Source organism: Pieris rapae, chromosome 3, assembly GCF_905147795.1.
Source record: "Pieris rapae chromosome 3, ilPieRapa1.1, whole genome shotgun sequence".
NCBI lineage: Eukaryota > Metazoa > Arthropoda > Insecta > Lepidoptera > Pieridae > Pieris > Pieris rapae.
The window spans coordinates 11,642,789-11,663,113 of NC_059511.1; the positions used below are offsets into that span (position 1 = coordinate 11,642,789).

Consider the following 20,325-nt stretch of genomic DNA (forward strand, 5'->3'; position numbering starts at 1 on the left):
GTGCCGTCTATTTTTAAACACGATTTGGAAACTGACAGAAAGAGGAGAATATGTATAACAGTGAGAAAACGTTGCAGAGTCGACCCGAATCAATTGAATATTGTAAAAATTATAATTTAAAAACCTATAATTAGTTTTCACTACTTCAGGACACGTTTCTTATGTAATCATTTCATGGAGATAAAGGAGATAATATTATTATTACCCATCAATCAATCTCTTACACATTTTATATTTGGAAGTTGAAATATATTTAGAACGGCGAGGAGATCGAGGGGAACCAAGAACGTGCGTCATTTCGCTCGTAAATTCTCCAGTTGGACTACGAATCTGAACCGGTCCGCTCTTTGCAGCCGTTACGATAAAACTAGTGATTTCTAATTAGTTTGCTGTTTTAGAGAATTTAACAAGTGCGAATAGTGTTGTTTGTGAGGTTAGGTTTGCACGATGTCTCGGCGATCAGCCTACGGAGGCCGCCTCGACTACTCTCCGCCGCCACCAACTAACTGCGCCAAGGTCCAAACTTCTTAATATTTCGCTACAAATTGATGATGTTGTTGACTTGGCTCTTATTTTTGATATAAGATTATAAAGAAGTCTGAAGATAACAAAGTAGTGACCACATCCGCATGTTGCTTAGAAACGGTTTGTTTGGGCTGAAAAAGTAAAACAATTTTGTAGATGCCTTATTTATTTAATAAATATATAAATAACGCTTTAGTGCGCAGTCATATTTAATATTATAGTATTATATAGAAACCCTTATATGCGATCCGCTAGCAACGCATCGAAAGTATTCAAAGATCATGAACACGTCCCATCAGCGAGTTACTTCTTACAGAATATTAACATTGTCGACCCTTATTCACTGCTAAGGTTCGAAATAAATAATAACTTCCAAATGCTGTATGTAAAGACCAATATAAAATTTTGGCGCCTTCGAATTCTTCGCAAATACAACAAAACAAAGCTACTTACTGTTAAATCCGCATCAGGCGAATAAATATTTTTAAATAGTTAATTATTGGTTATATTTTTCTTCTCCTCTATTTTGGAAATGTAGTATTTTCATTTCATTCATTATAATAGATATGTAGATTGTAACTTATACTGTAGAAAATTCATAATATATATATAATAGGACAAATGGACCAGTTCAATATAATATAATGGTTGTTATACAGTTCCTTTATTACACCTGGCGGCTATGCTCAGTAGTATTCTCACACTTCGTGATGATCAGTCTCGTCGTCGCCTACTGCATTCTCGGTGCCGTCACCTTTGAGCGTCTGGAGTCCCAGCACGAGAGAGATGTGAGTGTATTGCCACAGGTACTGATGTAATCTTAAACTCCCAACGTAATCAATCATTGCCCATTGACCTCCAGGTCAAGAAGAACATATCCCAGATCCGCGCCAATACGACGTACAGCATCTGGCAAATGACCAACCGCGTCTCCTACCTCAGCCAGACAAACTGGACTTCAGACGTTTTAGACATGCTCAAGGTTCGTTGTCATTGTTTGCCCGAAGCACTTAGTGAGATGTCGAGGTGTTAATGTCGCGCTGTGCTGCCTAGGAGTTCGAGAACGCGATTCTATTGGAAATGAAGGTGCGCGGATGGGACGGCAGCGAAAGTCCCGACCGCCTGCAGTGGACCTTCACCGGCGCGCTCTTCTACTCTATCGTCGTCATCACCACTATCGGTGAGTCTAGAGACTTAATATGTTTTTGTTGTAATTCATGACTACTGAATAGTAGTATACAAAAGTACATGCTATTTTTGTTATGTAGTCAATCTAATATTAGACCATTTAAAGTGTGTGTTGCCCAGAACACTGTTCTCGAAGCTTCCAGCCTATGGGCCTGGTGTCCCACAAGGCTATGTCCTATCCCCGACCCTGTTTCTTCTGTATATCAATGATATGTTGCAACTTAGCAACATTCCTTGCTATGCGGACGACAGCCCTGGGGATACTTTTACACTGGCCGGGCAGGTATTTCTGGGTCTGTTGTCGATGACTACCCGAACAAACTTGTGTCTGAAGTCAAAATTCTTCTACGAGGAGTCTCGGCCTAGGGTAGACTGAGTCTTGTTCAATAAAAGAAGAAGAGAAGGTACAAGTTAGCGCATTTCCACTAAAAAACTCTATTAGTCGCTACTCCTCTCTTTGAAGAGACTTACCCTAAGCCTCAGCTAGCATCGGGACACTGGGTGTTGCTTCGAGGTCATTTGGAAGGGAAGGCTTAATTAGCCTCCAAAAAGCTCGGTGTGCTCAGCAAGGCGAGACGGTACTTCACTCTGGGTCACCGCTTGCAACTCTATAAGCGAAAATTCGTCCCCACATGGAGTACTGTTCTCACCTCTGGGTGGGAATCCTCTCCCCGGTATCAGCTCGGCTTGACCGTATTCAATGAAAAGCAATTTCATTAGTCGATGTCTTTACAAAATCAAATTGGTCACTGATCTAATTTTATATATTTTTTATTACTAGTTTATAATACTGAAAATTTAATTATTTTAATTTTACTCACACACTATTTAATGTATAATATTCTATAGTTGCAATATTGTATATGTGATCAACAGGACGTATACAAACAATATAATAATTGACATATCCGCTGCATTGCTTAATTATTTGTAAGTAATACTTTGTGCCAATTATATTATAGTAGTTTTATTCTAGGAGGACATTGTCTCCATATATAATTAGGTGATGTAGTTGGAATAAATGATTTGACTTTGACTTTGACGACCATTCACTTTCCGTGCGGCTTGATCCCTTTGCGTTGCGTTGAGATATGGGTCTCTATGCATCTTCTACCGCATTTACCATGGATAGTGTTGAAAGAAGTTGTTCGGTCTAATACTTGCAGCTGAGTTTAATTATCGGACTTCAAGGCAGAAGACAAAATACCATCTGCATCAGCTCGACGTCCGACGTTCCACAACAGAGCGTTTTATAAGGCAGTTTTTGCCACGCACCAGCTGCCAACTGAAGTATTTCCAAACCAATTCGACTTAGGATCTTTCAAGAAAAGTACCAATTCTTGAAAGTACGACAACGTCCTTGCGAGCCTTCTCGCAATGTGAGTGTCCATGGGTGGCGGTATCACCTACCATCAGGTGAGCGTTTTGCTCGTTAGCCTCCTTTAATTAAATTTTTTACATAAAAAAAATTCTGATTAAACCGTTGCAATCTGCCTGTTGCCCAAGTGATATCTGTTCAAACTTCATTGATGTATATCAAATTCATTGATGTAAATCCCTCTTGTACTGCGTGGATCCAAATCAAATAAAACTAAAATCATTATGACAGTACTTATATTAAGTGTTAGGTGCTATTTTATATTTAATTTAAATCATCGGTTATCACAGATATAACAACGCTCTATTTTAAACTTATATGAAACTATTTACCGAAGCTCCTTCGTGGCCCAATTTGTCCAGTGGGGCCCCCCGGTCCGACCAGAACTTGCCTTTCTGGCCCCACCCTGCCCGTAGGCCCACCGGGTCCTACTAGGATACCAGGCCTGCTTGCACCGTACTCTCGGTTAAACCCTGCCGGGCCAATTATTCCAGTCGGACCACCGGGTCCAACCAACACACCCTGTCTCCCCGGGCCAATTATTCCCGTAGGGCCACCGGGCCCTACTAGGATGCCAGGCCTGCTTGCACCGTACCCTCGGTTAAACCCTGCCGGGCCAATTATTCCAGTCGGCCCGCCAGGTCCAACCAGCACACCCTGTCTTCTCGATCCAATGATTCCCGTGGGTCCACCCGGTCCTACTAGAATGGGCCTGCTGAATCCGAAGTCAATAAATCCTGACGCTCCTCCTGGTGAGTAAAAGCCACGCTGCGCCGATGCACTCTCTCCTGAATCGGTATTAATATTGTTGAAAGGTCCAAGCACGCCGGTGGGGCCTTCCGGACCTACTGCGAGGGGGCGATCTGAGAATTTTTATTACTACTATGAATTTGAAATTTTTAAATTTATGTATATATAAAATAGGGATAGGGAAAATGTAAAAGTAACAAAGGTGCTTGTGTGAAGAACTAATCATACCGGCTCGGTTCGGGTCCTGAGTGGCGAGCGAAGAACAGCACAGGTATTCGTGACTGCTACAGCCTTTCTGAAAAAAAAAATGTTATCTTTCCAATTTATAAGTGTGAGTAAAACTAAAAGGTACAGATGCTTACACGAGATCCCATAACACACTGCAGGTTCCGAACGGGCGCTCTTTCACAGCGACAGTACATTAAGTCGTCAAGCGTACCCTGGCTCTCCCCTGCTGCTGCTCTGGAACAGCAATATACAGTGGCTTATTAAAAGGATCTTGAAAAAGGAATGGGGCATATTTACTAGTCGTGAGCAACTGACCTGTCGGCTACGAGCGCACTGTCGGCAAAAGGCCGATTGTGGAAGCCGGCCATTTCATCACTGAAAATATACTTAAATTTAAGCATCACTATAAAACCGGTTTATGGCTTAAAATTAGTTTTAAGGCACGGTTTAAGTCACAACGATATATCTTGTCTATAGTCGCATGCTAATGTTGTGATAAAATAAAAATGAAATATTATTACAAAATATCGGGTAAGGAAAATCTATATTATTAGGAGAAATGACGGAGTTGTGCGATTATGAATTGAACGTACTGCCTCTGACAAAGCCAGTGGAGAGAAGACTACATGAAGACCCTCGTAAAGTTTGCAGACGCGGTACATTCCAATTACATCAAATGGAGTGACAAGTATGTATAGAAAAGCCAGTCAATTATAAAGATGTTCGGTCAAGTGAAACGTTGCATGTCTCGAGATGTAATTGCTTTTGTGTATTATACGAGTCGTGGCCTCAACTGCACGCCGATTGCGATATGTTTTCTTAACACATCCTTCCGGCGCATATTATCGACCTGTAGAGCGCGTGGTCGGCGGCTGAATCCTCAAATCGCACTTTGTTGTCGATGCGGACCGACGGCGCCTCCTGCGACTCTCCGCTCCGCTCATCGCTCCGCCATCGCCATTGCTCCGCTTGCGCAACACTAGTCACCGCCAATATGCAATATATACCTGAAACTGAATTACAAAATACTCTACGGTTACCAAAGTGCCCCGAATCGAACGCGCAACCGTTCACTCGACCGTGAACCAACGCACAAAGCTCGCGATAAATTAATTAATTTATAATTACGGATAATGGAATCAACGGATTCATATTACGCAATTATAGTATTAATCATTGTTTTCTGGACGCAAAAATTATATGCAATTATAAATAATCGCCGCTCATGTATTATATCTCATATTTTAGTTGAATAATGGCGATTGTTTCATAACAGCGACGGTCAAAACTCTTTCTCACTTAATTGATGGTTTTTTAATGTTAATTTCAAAATGAATAGGCTGCCTGCACTTTTTATATTTTGTGGAAGTCTATTATACCGCAGCACTCCCCCAACGCTCAATGTTTTTTTGCCGTAAATGGTTCTATACCTAGGTAGAACTTAATTATGAAGACGTCGTGAACTGCGCTTCTGAATTTGATTTATTTTAGTGAAAGTAATGTTAGTGTGTATATAGTCATTTAAAATTTTGTGGATTAATAAGCTGGTATTGTATTGAAATGATTGTTTTATACTCATGAGTTTTGTTTCTCTGTGGATATTTTTTGTGTAGAAGTTAAGTATGGATAATGGAAAAGCAATTTAATTACTTTATTTAGAGCAATTTGAAGATGTGAAATGTTAGTTTTAGTCGCGGCTCCCCAAATTTCAATAAGATAAAGAAGGTGTGATTTTGCCAAAGAATTATAAATAAGAAGACGGACTATTTATTTATAGTTTACTTTTATGCGAATAAGATTTCTGAGAAAAAATAAGATAGGTTGAAACACTAATATAGAAAATTAAAGTATGCAATTAAAAAAATAAGTGAAGTTACGAACCTGTGATATAGGGTCCCATCGCTGCTGCAGAGTGAGTGTTTCACTAGAGCTCCGGCGGGTGTCTGCGCCGTGGCCGCTGCACGCAGCAGGCGCTGACGCAACGTCCCTTTAGCCTCGTTCGACCTTCGTTAACACAACACTAGAGGACTGCGATTTTTCGTGTTTTTATACCCGATAATAATTATAAACTAAAATATGAAATTGTTTACTTTTTCTTACTGTTTTATGAAAAGCTCTCTTGTTCATAAATCACATGACATTCTTACGACATAAAACCCACAAGGGCGACCGGTCGGCGAGGACGCGGGAAAACCCTCTATCTTGGGATCTGACCCACTTCGCACGACCCACGCTGCAATTATACTACTAGTTTACGAGTGACTATTCTCTCTCTCTGATGTGTGTCAAACACGGAGCACAAAGTGTCATTAAAGAAGGAATATTAATATCCTTCATATTGGCAATTATACACTTGTAGGATGAGAATATGTTGTGGTGGTCACTAGTCCGTGGCGACCTTGACCCACTGCATGTGCTGATTGGCAATTGTAATTCCACAATTCTCATACTATACCGTGTGTCTTACATTCACTTATTTGTATCTTAATACTGTAAGAAAATCAAAACCGTACTCGTCACTCGTACTTTAAAGGTTTTAGTATTGGTTTATAAGTTTCTTCGTAAACTGGTATTTACAATATTAACATTTAGCAGGTGACTGGGTGCGCCACTAGGTGTGATGAAGCGGCCTAGAGTGGAGTTTTATCTTCTATTTCTATTACCCACCTTTATTAGGGGCGCCCTCTTCTCCTTTTTCACCTTAGCCCATTTCACATACTTGTCTCTAAATTCCACCTTTTCCTGTGCATCTTGCTATATAAGACTAATATATAACTAATATTGGTAATCGGCCATAAGGATCTTTACAGGGTATGGGCACATCGCACCAAAGACACAGAGTGGCAAGGTGGTGACAATCTTCTATGCGATCCTCGGCATTCCGCTGATGCTGCTCTGCCTCTCAAACATCGGAGACGTCATGGCATCCTTTTTTCGGTATCCTCACGTTTTATATGTTTGTATATTACGAAAAAACTTTACACATCGATAGCCAATAAAAATAAGCAGTCTGTTCCAAATGAGATAATTCCATAGCTTCGAAATTGAAATATTTTATTTTCAGGAGTTATTAATTTGCGGTAAGGAAGGTGTGTTCGCTTTATAATATCGCTTGAAAATCCTTTATATGAGTCGCGGTGTTGCTATACTTATATATAAATCAAATCAAATCAAATATAGAAAGTATATATATACTCACTTTCAGTTAAGCTCTTTTTGTGTATGTATTTCATTTCAGTTTTTTATATTGGCGCGTATGTTGTTACGTGTGTACTCGGCCACCTAAGGAGCGACCGCGACACCGCAGGTGAGTTGAGAGATCAAGCACCCAGGCTCTTACGCTGAGGTCTCTCTCTGCATCGCCACCGACGTATATCTGTCTGCAGACGGGCCGCACGGGGCTCCATGCGCCGCCGCCCCGTAGAGCGCTCGAACTCCGACAGTGGCCCCCGTAGCCGTGCCCACGCGCCGCTTCGCCTGAACCGTCCGCAGCCTCCGCGTCCCTACGACGACGACGGTACGTCCCACGTCCAAATGTTTCGCTAGAAAAGGTATGTATTAGCCGCTGAAAAAGATTTTTGTTGCAGAAGAATTCCCGAGGATATCTTTACCACTGCAAGATTTGCAAGCGGCTTTACACGATTTAGATAAATATCAAAAAAGAGCTTGCGAAGGAGAAGTGAGCAATAAGTCGTCCCCGCGAGGGGGCGGCGGCGATGGCAACCGTTACCACTGGAGGGAGTTTGGTCGCGATCTAGACTCACCTGACATTGCTGAGCTGCCCGACTTGCCCGGGCCATCGCACGTTGCCAGGTACCCGTTCTGGAGAAGCCAACTTTGATTTGAGTTGCGCAATTATGACAAAATGTTGATAATTACTTGTTGCAATATTCAACCTTTTCTATACAATACTCATTGCTTATATTTTTACTGGCACCCTTTTGCCAGCAGCGCCGCCATTTAGATATATATAACCTTTATCTAAATGTATATACCGTTCTCTACTAGATTTTTTAAAATTGTTATTTTTACGATGTCGTATGTTTCTACAGGAGTCATAATTTTTTATTCCAGTTAAAACCGTTCAATTAAATTTTGAATAGTTTTGAAACTGGTGTTGTATATTCTGTCACCAGCTCATCGGATCAAGTCAAGTCAATGAATGTTTTAAAATAATAATACAAGGCCACTGGTGCTTTCTCGTCGTGCACTTTTATGGTGCTTCTCACGGCCAAAAGAGGATTGGTGAAGGCCATCTGGTGTTACGAAATGAGGCATTGACTTAATTTCGATAAATATCAGCTCAGAACTATTCATTCCAATAGTAAAATTCTCATACATTAAAATGTATTAAAAATTCTCTAAAGATAAAAGAGTTTGTAACATATTCCGTCGATTTAGTACTATGTAATATGTGTTAAACTTTAATTATAATAAAAATATTAGTTTATTATTATTAAAAAACTATTGATAGGTACAACGTGATGTATCAATTAGCTAAGACAAAAATATTATTTAACTTTGTTCGATATATTCTCGTATGTTTCATTGTTACGTTTCAAAACTAAGTTGACCCATTACGGACACTTATTTATGTTTCAATAAACATTCTTCTGCTTGCTGTGTGGTGTGTAATAGTGATGACGATCCCACAGATGCGATCGCGGGAGATCGGAGTATTTCTCGCGTGAACGAGACGAATATCCAATCGACCGACTGAGGGAGAGAAGAGCTCGCAGTGCCTTCTATGAATACGAGAGACGTGCAGGCAGTCCCTCGCGGCGTGCGGCCACCTCAGTGCAGAGAGCGGACAGCCCGGGACGCCGACGGCTAAGGCGGTTACAGACGCTAGAAGACTCTAGAGCGCCTAGATATTATGTGAGACTACTGATGCACTTTTATAGTTTGGCGACTTTTTATAATTAATATGATTCATGTTTTTGTTTGTCTGCCATCCAGTCACCTTCCCCGGACAGAGACGAGTGGAGCGACGAAGGTCCCACCTTGCGACTACCTCGATCAGGTGAGCTCTGACTCTGGCATTTCAAAGTTTTGGACAGTATTGGAGTGGCTCGTGTACGATATGTGACTTGTTTCAGGCTGGGGCTCTCGCCAATCGGATTTGGTTTCCGCACGAGAAGAGGTGAGCTGGTAGAATTTTATTAACAAATGGAAAATTATACTGACGTATTTATAAATATTAACTTGTTGTACGTTCAACAGACAAAGCCGGTGCCGATCTGGCTGTGCGTGCTGCTGGTGTCGTCGTACATAGTTGCGGGCACGTTCCTCTTCAAGCGTTGGGAGGGCTGGGCCTATTTGGACGCCGCTTACTTCTGCTTTATAACCCTCACCACGATCGGGTTCGGTGACTTTGTCCCGGCACAGGGCGCGGCGGCTTCAGCATCGGCAGCGTCGGACGCCGTCCACTCCATAGCCTTGTGTTCGTTGTACCTGCTGTTTGGCATTGCGCTATTGGCGATGTCCTTCAACTTAGTGCAGGAGCAGGTGCGCGCCAACGTGGCCGCTCTCGCCACGCGGCTTGGCATCATTAAGCCGCGCGATACAGACTACTGAAAAACACTTGATTTCGTCATGTATATGGCGGGAAGGTGGACGCAGTTTCCACACTTGGTCCGTACACAAGCACATTTGGTCCGTAGTCTGCGTTAAACAGTGTTGAGTTGTTGTCATCCCTATGTATACGTTATTTTATTAAATAATGATTCGCCCCGGCTTCGCACGGGTGCAATGCTGATGAAAAGCACGTTTTATTAAGTATTATTATTTTCCTCGCTAGAGAGCTTCTATAAAGATATTGAGGCAGTCTTAAATAATACATCATTTATTTTGATAAGGGTTAATACCAAGGTACAAATAAAGAGCTTTTTGTAGCGGTGGTATTTTAATTTCTTTTTTCAATAAAAAAACGCTTATTGTGACATGACTGTAATAGTTAGAGATATGCTGCCGCTGATTTTTTGTAGATAATGGTGTGTTCTAAAAAAATGTAGGATATCATTTTGTTCTATCATTAATAGTTTTCGCAGCGCACGCGATGTAAGGTAGTTTTTTGATATTTTTTTCACACCTTGGATTACGTTATCGTAATTTTAGTAAGGATGCCTATTTTTTTTGAAAATGAAATATAGCCTATGTCACTCAGGAATGATGTAGCTTTCCAACAGTGAAAGAATTTTTCAAATCTGCCAAGTAGTTTCGGAGCCTATTCAATTCATACAAACAAACAAACAAAAAATCAAACCTTTCCTCTTTATAATATTAGTATAGACAATTAGGATGACGACATTCGTTTACGATTGGATTATAAAGAATTAATTATTCACTGTAGATCGACGTACTTATGATTGCATTATATACTTTGAAGCATTTATTAGTTATCATAATGATAACGATATGTTAATTCATACAAATACGCGATTAACAGAGCCCAATAAAGATTAATACTCAGTAATATCTTCAAGGGGAATATGTTTTATTACTATTTATGCATACGTAATTTATCCGGTGTTTTTTTTCAGATAATATATGTGATTAATATGATTATAATGAGTAATTTGATTGTACATATTAATATTTGCTGAAAAAAACGAAGTTTTAGTAAAAGACTTTTGGAATATTGCTTGCAATAGCTTTTTAAAAATTAATAAAAACGAACTAAGTAATTGCGATTGTTACTTTTTTTTTGTATGTGTATTAGAAGAAATCGTGTATGTTTTAATATAGTTGTAATAAAACTTACACATTTTCTTCTAACACACAGTCTTTTGTAATTATTAAAATATTAGTTTAAGTAGATGTTTTATTTTACCTCTTTCTCTTTTTCCTTCCGTGTTTCGGGTAATAGACCAGGGTCGATTGAAAATTAGAGTGCTTTTTCAATATTAATTTAAAATAAGGTGATATAATATATAGGTGGTGGTGGTGGTGAATAAGGTTATATATGAAATAAACTAGGACATAAAAAGGTAAGTTTTCACCAAACTTCGTTTCTTTTCTTATAAAATTAAAAAAAACAAATATTTGTTTTTTTTTTCAGTTTTTCACATAAATTTTGAGGTTATGTGAAAAAGTGTAAATACAAAAGTTTACAACTTTGCCGTTTGATTTTTTTCCATAGGTCCTTTAGTTTTGCCGATTTTAAGATAAACCGTTTTATACCCTAAAAAATTCACCGCCTTCCCCTTCCCGACATCAAACCATAAATTATTTTTCTTTTATTTTTTAGAATATTGTTCTCATTTTCCAATGGGTTTCACCCTACTATTATTTTTTTCTCACTTTTTATTACTTTTAAAGGCTTCTATCCTGAGCTATAATGCTGAAAAAATCCGAAAGCACATACGATGAACGTACGAAGATTGTTATTTATGCTGGGCTCCTTCCAGATCAGTCCAAAATGAATCTTCAAGTCTCCTGAGGCCATTATATGTTTCTTCTATAATACAATATATATTTATTATTATTTATTAAAGTTATTATATTGTATTAATGTGATTATCAGAGGAGTTGTTCGGATTAATACCTGCAGCTGAGTTTCATCATCGGACGTCGAGGCAGAATACGAAATTCCACCCGTATCACCTCGACGTCCGCCGTTCCACAACTGCGCGTTTTTCCAGGCAGTTTTTGCCGCGCACCACCACTCTGTGGAACCAGCTGCCAACTGAAGTATTTCCGAACCAATTCGACTTAGGGTCCTTCAAGAAAAGAGCGTACCAATTCTTAAAAGGCCGGCAACGCACTCGCGAGCCCTCTGGCATTGAGGGTGTCCATGGGCGGCGGTATCACTTAACATCAGGTGAGCCTCCTGCCCGTTTGCCCCCTGTTCTATAAAAAAAAAAAATTTATTAAGAATTTAGGATTATTCATGGAAACACAGTATAGAAAAATAGAGCTTAGTTTAGTCTCAATGTAAAGTGAACGTTAACTTGGTAAGAAAACCGTTCTTATGGTCTATAAGAGAGAGAGAAGACAAAAAGAGGACGTGTGTCGAAGCAAAGAAAAGCACTCGAAACTCACTCGAAAGAGACGTAGAAATGTGGATCAAGCCCTGCTGAAGGGTTACGGGACCTGCTGCATATTTACTGTATTTAGTATACAATCGGGATTATAGAACTCGTTAAAAACATTGATGTATAAATTAATAATATTTCACAAATTTTAGATAGTATTTGTGCTTCTATCGATAAATAATACCTTATCAAGGTTATTACAATATTTTAGATAATTTATTTATCACTTCCATTAGTTTACCGTTGCCTTTCAGTATCGAAAAGAACGTAGCCCACGACATGAGCGCTGGCGACAGATCCGAGGTGGCCGAGAGCGGCGGGAAACCGGTGGACCTGGATACGATTCTAGTTGAAGAGGTGGGGCAGTTCGGAGCGTACCAGATAACGACGCTACTGCTCGCAGCTTTGCCTGTTATTTTCTCTGCATTTGCCTCCGGCGAGTATATCTTTACCACTGCCCGCGTACCCAGTAGGTGTGTAATCCCTCAGTGCGACACCGCCACACCGGAGTATGCACCGTCCTGGATTCTCAATGCCGTGCCGGGTACAAGTGTTACGAATTTCGATAACTGCGCCCGGTATGTTAACAGCTCGGTCCAGACGGCCACAGAGGCGCAATGCCCGTCCGAGTGGTTCAATCGCTCGCGCACCGAGTCTTGCAATGGCTATGTGTACGAGAACACGCTCAGCGTCGTCTACGATGTGAGTTTTTTGCGTAATATATACTTTTATTCCGACTTTCCACTAAATTTGAATCATGCTCTGCTATTTTAGTCTGCACATTTTGGACAAGTGTGTTATGTAGCGAAGTGGGTGATCGGTTTCAGTTCGATATGGCGTGTGAAGAGTGGCGGCGTTCACTGATAGGCACCATTCGTACGGTGGGAACTCTTTTGGTACTGCCGGTAACGGGCTACGTGTCGGACCGCTGGGGGCGTCGGGTTGCGCTCACACTCAACGCTTTCAACACCGGCTGGATTGGCCTCGTGCGCTCCTTCGTTAACTCCTATGAATGGTTCCTGGCTCTCGAAGTGTTAGAGTCGACCGTCGGTGCCGGCGCTTACTCTTCTTGCTACATTCTCGGTGAGCTGACAGGCACCCGCATCCACTCTGTTTACTCGTCGTGCTCAATTCGACTAAAATGCATGCAATGTTTTTTGTGTCTGCAGTGACCGAGCTCGTCGGACCCGGCTACCGGGTGATCGCGGGCGCCACCATGTCAACGATGTTCGCGCTCGGCCAAGTGTTTCTCGGCCTAATCGCGTGGGGCGTACCCTCGTGGCGTCCACTTACTCAGGTGATTTATGCGCCACAGCTACTCGTTGTTACCTACTTTTGGATCCTCTCGGAGTCAGTACGCTGGCTGATGAGCAAAGGAAAGTTTGAAGAAGCTGAAAAAATTCTCAAAAAAGTAGCAAAACGAAACAAACGAGAGCTGTCTGATAAGTCACTCGAAGCCTTGCGGGAGAGAGCGGAACGCGAGAAGCTGACGCCGCCGCCGGCCGAGACCTGGCTGCCCTTGCAAGTACTTCGCTCGCGTGTTATTCTATCGCGTTGTCTCGTGGCGCCCGTGTGGTGGATTTCAAATACACTTGTGTACTACGGAATGTCTATCAACGCCGTCAATCTGTCAGGCAACCGGTATCTCAATTACGTGTCGGTGGCAGCTGTTGAGATTCCAGGTTACTGGACGGCTATTCTTCTGTTAGACCGCGTCGGCCGAAAGCCTGTCCTCGTCGTAGCCTACACCTTCTGCGCTGCTTGCCAATTCATCTTCGCTTTTCTACCAGAAGGTTTGGTTGTTTTTATTTGCATCACATAGTTGGAGAGTTGTTCTATGAATATGTGAAAAACATGATTTATATAAATGTATAATCTGGTCCTGTTCATAGATGTAAGCAGTGGTGCTTCGCTTGCAGTTTACTTGCTGGGTAAGTACAGCATCGCCGTAGTAATGACATCTGTGTACGTGTACACGGCTGAACTATTCCCTACACGGCACCGCCACTCATTGTTTGCCTTCGCATCGATGGTGGGGCGGTTGGGCTCTATCATGGCGCCGCTGACACCAGCACTATCACAGGAAGTATGGGAACCATTTCCATCAGTATTGTTTGGGTCATTTGCGTTAGCATCGGCCGCACTGATCCTCACCACGCCAGAGACTCTGGGCACTACGCTGCCTGACACTATGACCGACGCTGAGAACCTCGCAACCGGCCGCTAAGCTACTGCAATTTTAGATATTTATAATAATAAAGTCTAGAGAAGGGTAGGAAAATAAGTCATCCATCAAATACTGATTCAGTAAATTTACATAAACTTATTACAAAACTGTAAACAATGTTTTCGTTTCGCAAAAAAACTACATAATTGTAAAATGTAAAATTTATGTAAAACATAATACAAATTGAATAAAGTTCATGTAGACTGTATTTAATTTTTTTATGATATTAAACTACTTTGTTCGTAAACATATTATATTAATTCTCTCTAAATTTATTTATTATATTGTCATCGCTTTTATTATCTTAATTCTGCAGATATTATATTCCAACTCAAACTCAAAAATATCTTTATTCATATAGGTAAACATGTACACTTATGATCGTCAAAAAAAAATTTAAATTAATTGTAAATTTACATTTTACAACCAGTTCGCAAGTCAAGGGCGTAGAGCGGGTAAAAAGAACTGGCAAGAAACTTTCCGCCACTCTTTTCAATCGCCAAGTTTTTAATACAAATTGTTTGAACTGGAGCAAATCAATCCTAAGGATTATTTAAGTATTCGTCACATTTATAAAAGGCTTTATTTAATTAATTTACATTTAACAAGGGCTTTGAATGTATTTACTGATAGTTCTCTAATTTCGCTTGGGAGTTTGTTGTAAAAACGAATACTATAAACGTATATATATGAATTTCCATAAAGGAGTGGTTAACCATCTGGGGCCTGGTTTACATTCAGCCCCTGCTGCGCCCCCCTCGCGCTGCCGGTGACAATGAGTGTGTGTTTACATAGTGCCCTACCACTCACTTCGCTTTCAAGTTTTGGCAATGCCAAACGTCGAAATTTAATTATTAAAAAAAAAATAGTTTATTCTGGTATCACTTATTCCACGTCATTAAATTTGAACCTGTAGGCATCCCTACTCATCGGAAAAAGAGACAGGGTGTAGGCCGAGAGAAAAAGCCGGTTTAAAAAACTCTCGGTACTCTTTTAAAAGGCAATTCATCAAACAACACTAATTTGTTTTTATTATTACTATATAAACGTTTATACTATATAAAATTTATACTATATTAAGAATATTGTTGCTATGATTACTTTTTTTTTTCCAAGAGCGCATCGTGCAATCAGTCGTCTGACTATGAGCAGATAAGTTGTAGGAGGACTGACGGGTGACATTCCTCAATAGGAATATCTACCATAATAATAAAATTAGCTCAGACAATGTTGCCGAGCTCCAGGGTTCTTCGTCTTTCGTCGAGACGGCTTATACACTCGGCTATGATTACTAATAAAGATACTTTTATTTACTAAGAAAGGCTGACATTAAGACGTAATCTTGACATAAAAACAAATAAAGCCTGACAACCCCACTACTACCATTTTGCGGAAATGAAAGTAATCCTGATAGAATGCGGATGTTGTGTGACTTCATGTAGAGGTACATGTCGTTCAGATTCATGATGTCCGCTGCCCCTGGATACTCTCAATGCGGAAGGGCTCGCCACTAGGTTGCCGGCCTTCGTTCTTTTCTTTAAGGTCCAAGGACCAAGTCGAATTGGTCTGGAAATACTTCAGTGGGTAGCTGGTTCCACATAGTAGTGTTAGTCCTGCGCTAAATTACGCTAATTTGTGGAACTACGAATGTCGGTATGATTCGGGTGGATTTGAACAGTCTAAAACGAAAACTTTCAAATGAACAAATGGGATGGGAAAAAAACAAAAATGGATGACGTTACTGGTAAATATTTTTCCGCCATCAAACTGACAAGTTTGGCCGTAGTATAAAATTTTTATAGTACTTATATTCTTTCAAATCGTGTGATAAAAATGGATTGATTACGGCGACATGTATTTATATGATAATAGGGCTAAAGTAGTAATACAAAGAATTTTACATGCACGATCGTGAACCTTTTTTGCTGATAATTAAAGTCGAATAAGAAGTAAACAAAACATCAGTTTTGTCAAGTGTCTGTCAAGCGCGATCACAGCAGTGCCACATCTGACGGAATTAACTTAAATATCCCCAAGTATAAATGAATTATTAATCTTGTAAATAATAAGATTCTGACGTTAGCTGCGGTGCAGGTGTGTTTGGAGTCAAGAGTCAGTCAGCCACTATGGGCTCCGACCGCTTGGGGTTGCTGCTACTGCTGGTATCGAACATGCTTTTGCGATCTGAACAAGCACATTCCACTTTTAATTCTAGTAGTGACTTTGAAGAGGAAGAGAGTGACTCCGTTGCTTACATGGTACCTACTTGAACAGTACACCTTTCTAGCATGTGAATAAATTAATATCAATAATATAGTAGTAGTATAGTAAATAAGCGGTAATGTTTAAAAACTTAAGCCTGGCCGAAAGACGATTATGAGAACAGTTTAAATGTTGAGGTGTGAAGCGAAGTTTTTTCACCGCCTAGAAATATTAGTTACCTGTTACAGTACAAGGCCATTGTTATATTATTCTTAGCATTTTAAACAGCTCGTCTTCGGTAAATATGAATTGGTAGCAGCTTATTCTATCATTTGAGAGACACATCTTCTATGATATGAGAAACTTTTCAATTTAGACATTTCAAAGCCTATTTTCGTGAACGACAGATAATAGTTGAGCACGCAGAGGGGCAGCGATGTGCGGGCTCTCTCGTCTCGCTACGCACGGCGCTGTCAAGTGCACGATGCCTGCGGCTAAGCAACCCGCGCGCCACGCTCTGGGCGTTGGCGGCGGCGCTGGTCGTAGGCCACGGAACGGTGCGTGCTGCGGATGGAGCTCGGCGTGTAGTTCGGGTGGCGTACGCCGGCACCGACTCTGCCGATCCCGCCAACGACCTAGCTCTGCTCGCCATCGACGAGCCATTCGGCGAGAGGGCGCAATCGCGTCCAATCCTTATGGCGACAGCGGCGGGCGTGTGTGACGCGGCGCCGGATTGCAATGCGGTGCGCGCACTGTATCGGAACAACGCGCACGGCGCGCAGTCTCTTCTCTTGCGCGTGATTAGCGTGCACCGGGAACCACACGCCGTATGTTCCGCGCACGTGCCTCACTGGGCTGCTCTCAAAGACCGCTCGCTTTGCCTGAAAGGAGAAACACTCTGCGAGGCAAGTAATGTTGTACTGTTTACAAGAGTAGAAGTGTTTTAGCTTTATTTTAACTTACGAATTTGATAAATGGCTTGGAAATGATAATACACAGAACAAGTATATTTTAAGTGGTCTACGTAGAATGATGTGGGTGGTGGTGTTGTGTGCGCCGGCCTACTGTGCGGCGTACTCGGCGTGATGGGTGCGAGCAAAGAGGACGCAAGGTGCGGTGATACGTTTGGAGCGCTGACGGTAGCCCGTTGGCGTCGCTTTTTGCATTGTGCCCACACACAGCGACTTTGCGGCAGGTGACGAAACCGCATTTAAATAAATGATGAAGTAGTTCTAAGATTATAAAGACTTACTACAAACATGTTGATAAGATAATACATAACCCATTATAATTTGACTCACACAGAGGTGACTGTGCGTCATTATGCACGGAGCACTGGTTCAACGGCTCCGACGAGCCCTTTCCGAGCGCCTCACTCGGCTCCGCATTTCAGACTCTCGTAGAAGACATGGACCACTCTCTGACTGCGCCAGTTCTTTCACGTTACAATAGTATGTGCAAATTTATTTATTCATAAGAACAAAATATGTAATTTCACATTTTGTTGTCAAGTAGTCAAGAATATTAAAAGAGAATCGAGAGAATGGAACACACGGCTACTGCGGCTACTGACGAAAAGTAATAATAACTTATTTTAGAATTTGAGACGAAGGCGACGGAGCTTGTCGTAGCAGACCACAACGGAAGAAACAATAGCAGCCCTATGAGTACTGGCAGAAGTACGAGCAGCCGCGCTGCAGCTCAGGCGAGCCCTCGTCTGCGACTGCTCTCACGCACGCCACTCATTTATGAACTTAGGCCTTCTGCTGACTTTGAACCCAATCGAGCCGATTTCAAGGTAAATATTATAGAATACGATGGAAATTCAAAGAGGATTTGAAAAGGTTCTTGAATGTGATTGGTGGGTAGTAATTAGTGGTACAAGGATGCATGTGTTGTTCCCGGAATGGGATATTTGATTCTTTGTATAAAAAAATCTCAATGCGCTCGTGGAACGCGAAAAAGTAAGAATTTTATACGAAGAGAAAGCGTAGACATATTTTAATAATAGCCTTGTCGAATCGATTTTCACTTACATGGGTTTACAAGCAGGTGAGTGACTTCTGTACTTGATTATAAACGGATTTAATCAGGAAGTGCACCCCATAGCTTTACGGCAGATATAGTAATGAATGTGTATTATGAGGTGTATAATTGTGTAATTTTTATGTCGGTCTGGAATAAGTCGACGGAGCGGAGGTGAACTCCGTATGTGGCAGGACCAGTTGCAGGACCTTCTTGAGTTCGGATGCCTTTTGATTGTGGCGTAAGGTAATATGAGAGTGTATGAAACAAGTTGAGTTTTTTGTCCACAGCTTAAATAAATGCCGTGAGCTGTTTAAAAATTTAGTCCAATTTTTATTTATTTATTACAATACAAATGTTCACTTTTTGGATTTCCGCTATCGAAAAGCAAGTTATGTTTGGAGATTTGGCGGCTCACGTCAAGCGAGAACAGGTGTGATTACTTACCTATAAGACAAATTTTAGTATGAATCAATCGACCTTGCCCCATTAATGAGTTGTACTCACATGTACTCGCCAACTACGATTACAATGACTTCTTAATAGAATTCATGATTATGAAGGTTAGACTGTCAGTCCGTATAGTCGCCGTAACCTCCGAGAATATATGAGTATGACTTGGCTTGTCTTGCGCGGTGGACGTGCGCCACAGAGCTTGTGTTGTGCGCGCAGAGGTCCCGCGTGTCGCTCAGCACTCTAGCACTGTCCTCAATGCGCTTGAAGGCGGGCGAGTACGGTGACAATGCGGTGGATTACGGGGCTCCGCCGGACGAAGCCCTACCCTCGTCGTCTGCCCTCGTCGTCACCCTTCGAAGATCCGTCACCATCCATCAAACGAGCCCTGGCTCCGCTTCACCTTATCGCCACTGGGTGGACCCTCTGGCCCAACCTCACACTGACACCCATAAAAAGAAATTGAAGACATCGAATGCCAGTAGCCCTATTGATATTAACATTGGAATTCTGATTACAATTCCCACTTTAGTAACTATAAACAGATAGATTTGTATAAAATGTAATCTTTAATGTTCTCATGCTTCTAAATATATTCGATATCCAATTGCTGTTGTCAATTTCAAACTGCCTATTTATTAAACAATGTATCGTGACAATACAAGGATAATGTAATTAATTACAGTATCACAAAGTGAAAAAGATACACAAACAAATAAATAATAAATCAGTGGTGCAACAACCTCTTTAGGTCTTGGCCTCAGATTTCTGAATCTGTTACATGATCATTTTTAAATCTAATAGGCAAGTAGGTGATCAAGTCCTCCTGACACACGTCGTCGACTTTTTGAGTCTAAGACGGTTTCCTCACGATGTCTTTCCTTTAAATGCGCACATAGAAAGAAAATCAATTGGTGCACAGCAGGGGATCGGACCTACGACCTCAGGTAAGAGAGTCACACGCTGAAGCCACTAGGCCAACACTGCTTGTATAAACTTCAACTCCTCAAACAAACAAATGCCTTATATAATACATTAATTGGTAATTTAGGTTCACCCACTCAGAATTTAAATAGTTTAGGTAAAAAACAAAATAAGAAAATATTGTACGTGCCAAGGCTCATACATCATGCTCAGCTATAAACGTGAATATTTCCATTGTATGTACGTGCCGTGGTTGTTCACTTGGATTAGTTATAAGCAGGACGATTTCCTAAATCGTCGGATTCACGCCCCGAGAGTATAGCACTCTCTTCAACTGCATTTAACTAAAGTCATGGGAGATACACCCCGAGAGCATAGCCAGACGTCGG

At 41.2% G+C, this 20,325-nt stretch overlaps 4 protein-coding genes across 4 annotated transcripts; 3 read left to right on the forward strand and 1 right to left on the reverse strand.

Annotated features, from left to right (window-relative positions):
- Positions 1–274: 274 nt before the first annotated feature.
- LOC110997686 lies at positions 275–9,791 on the forward strand. Its single transcript, XM_022265948.2, has 12 exons — positions 275–516; positions 1,185–1,313; positions 1,388–1,507; positions 1,579–1,705; positions 6,880–7,006; positions 7,308–7,376; positions 7,456–7,586; positions 7,657–7,882; positions 8,725–8,947; positions 9,029–9,092; positions 9,169–9,212; positions 9,293–9,791. Exons 1-12 carry the CDS (start codon positions 448–450, stop codon positions 9,644–9,646), a joined length of 1,683 nt encoding a protein of 560 aa, XP_022121640.2. The 5' UTR covers positions 275–447; the 3' UTR covers positions 9,647–9,791.
- Positions 3,311–7,442, reverse strand: LOC110997687 (collagen alpha-2(I) chain-like). The gene is made up of 7 exons (XM_022265950.2): positions 7,269–7,442; positions 5,951–6,073; positions 4,920–5,082; positions 4,385–4,444; positions 4,204–4,303; positions 4,070–4,136; positions 3,311–3,954 (listed from the first exon to the last, which is right to left on the reverse strand). Exons 2-7 carry the CDS (start codon positions 5,967–5,969, stop codon positions 3,416–3,418), a joined length of 948 nt encoding a protein of 315 aa, XP_022121642.2. The 5' UTR covers positions 5,970–6,073; positions 7,269–7,442; the 3' UTR covers positions 3,311–3,415.
- Positions 9,792–12,342: 2,551 nt separating the features above from the next.
- On the forward strand, positions 12,343–14,579 carry LOC110997666 (organic cation transporter protein). The gene is made up of 4 exons (XM_022265920.2): positions 12,343–12,807; positions 12,933–13,188; positions 13,275–13,898; positions 13,998–14,579. Exons 1-4 carry the CDS (start codon positions 12,385–12,387, stop codon positions 14,330–14,332), a joined length of 1,638 nt encoding a protein of 545 aa, XP_022121612.2. The 5' UTR covers positions 12,343–12,384; the 3' UTR covers positions 14,333–14,579.
- A 2,952-nt stretch (positions 14,580–17,531) lies between these two features.
- On the forward strand, positions 17,532–19,611 carry LOC110997692. The gene is made up of 4 exons (XM_022265957.2): positions 17,532–17,729; positions 17,840–17,985; positions 18,133–18,332; positions 19,232–19,611. Exons 1-4 carry the CDS (start codon positions 17,620–17,622, stop codon positions 19,559–19,561), a joined length of 786 nt encoding a protein of 261 aa, XP_022121649.2. The 5' UTR covers positions 17,532–17,619; the 3' UTR covers positions 19,562–19,611.
- The last annotated feature ends 714 nt before the right edge of the window (positions 19,612–20,325 follow it).

Coding starts and splice junctions, on each gene's coding strand:
- LOC110997666 (XM_022265920.2), top strand. CDS start 12,385: ATGAGCGCTGGCGACAGATCCGAGGTGGCCGAGAGCGGCGGGAAACCG. Junction 12,808..12,932: donor CGCTCAGCGTCGTCTACGAT/GTGAGTTTTTTG, acceptor GATCGGTTTCAG/TTCGATATGGCGTGTGAAGA. Junction 13,899..13,997: donor CTTCGCTTTTCTACCAGAAG/GTTTGGTTGTTT, acceptor TCCTGTTCATAG/ATGTAAGCAGTGGTGCTTCG.
- LOC110997692 (XM_022265957.2), top strand. CDS start 17,620: ATGGGTGCGAGCAAAGAGGACGCAAGGTGCGGTGATACGTTTGGAGCG. Junction 17,730..17,839: donor ACACAGCGACTTTGCGGCAG/GTGACGAAACCG, acceptor TGACTCACACAG/AGGTGACTGTGCGTCATTAT. Junction 17,986..18,132: donor AGTTCTTTCACGTTACAATA/GTATGTGCAAAT, acceptor AACTTATTTTAG/AATTTGAGACGAAGGCGACG.
- LOC110997687 (XM_022265950.2), bottom strand. Junction 4,137..4,203: donor AGTGTGTTATGGGATCTCGT/GTAAGCATCTGT, acceptor TTTTTTTTTCAG/AAAGGCTGTAGCAGTCACGA. Junction 3,955..4,069: donor TCAGGACCCGAACCGAGCCG/GTATGATTAGTT, acceptor AAAAATTCTCAG/ATCGCCCCCTCGCAGTAGGT.
- LOC110997686 (XM_022265948.2), top strand. CDS start 448: ATGTCTCGGCGATCAGCCTACGGAGGCCGCCTCGACTACTCTCCGCCG. Junction 1,508..1,578: donor ACGTTTTAGACATGCTCAAG/GTTCGTTGTCAT, acceptor TGTGCTGCCTAG/GAGTTCGAGAACGCGATTCT. Junction 7,587..7,656: donor GCGTCCCTACGACGACGACG/GTACGTCCCACG, acceptor TTTTTGTTGCAG/AAGAATTCCCGAGGATATCT.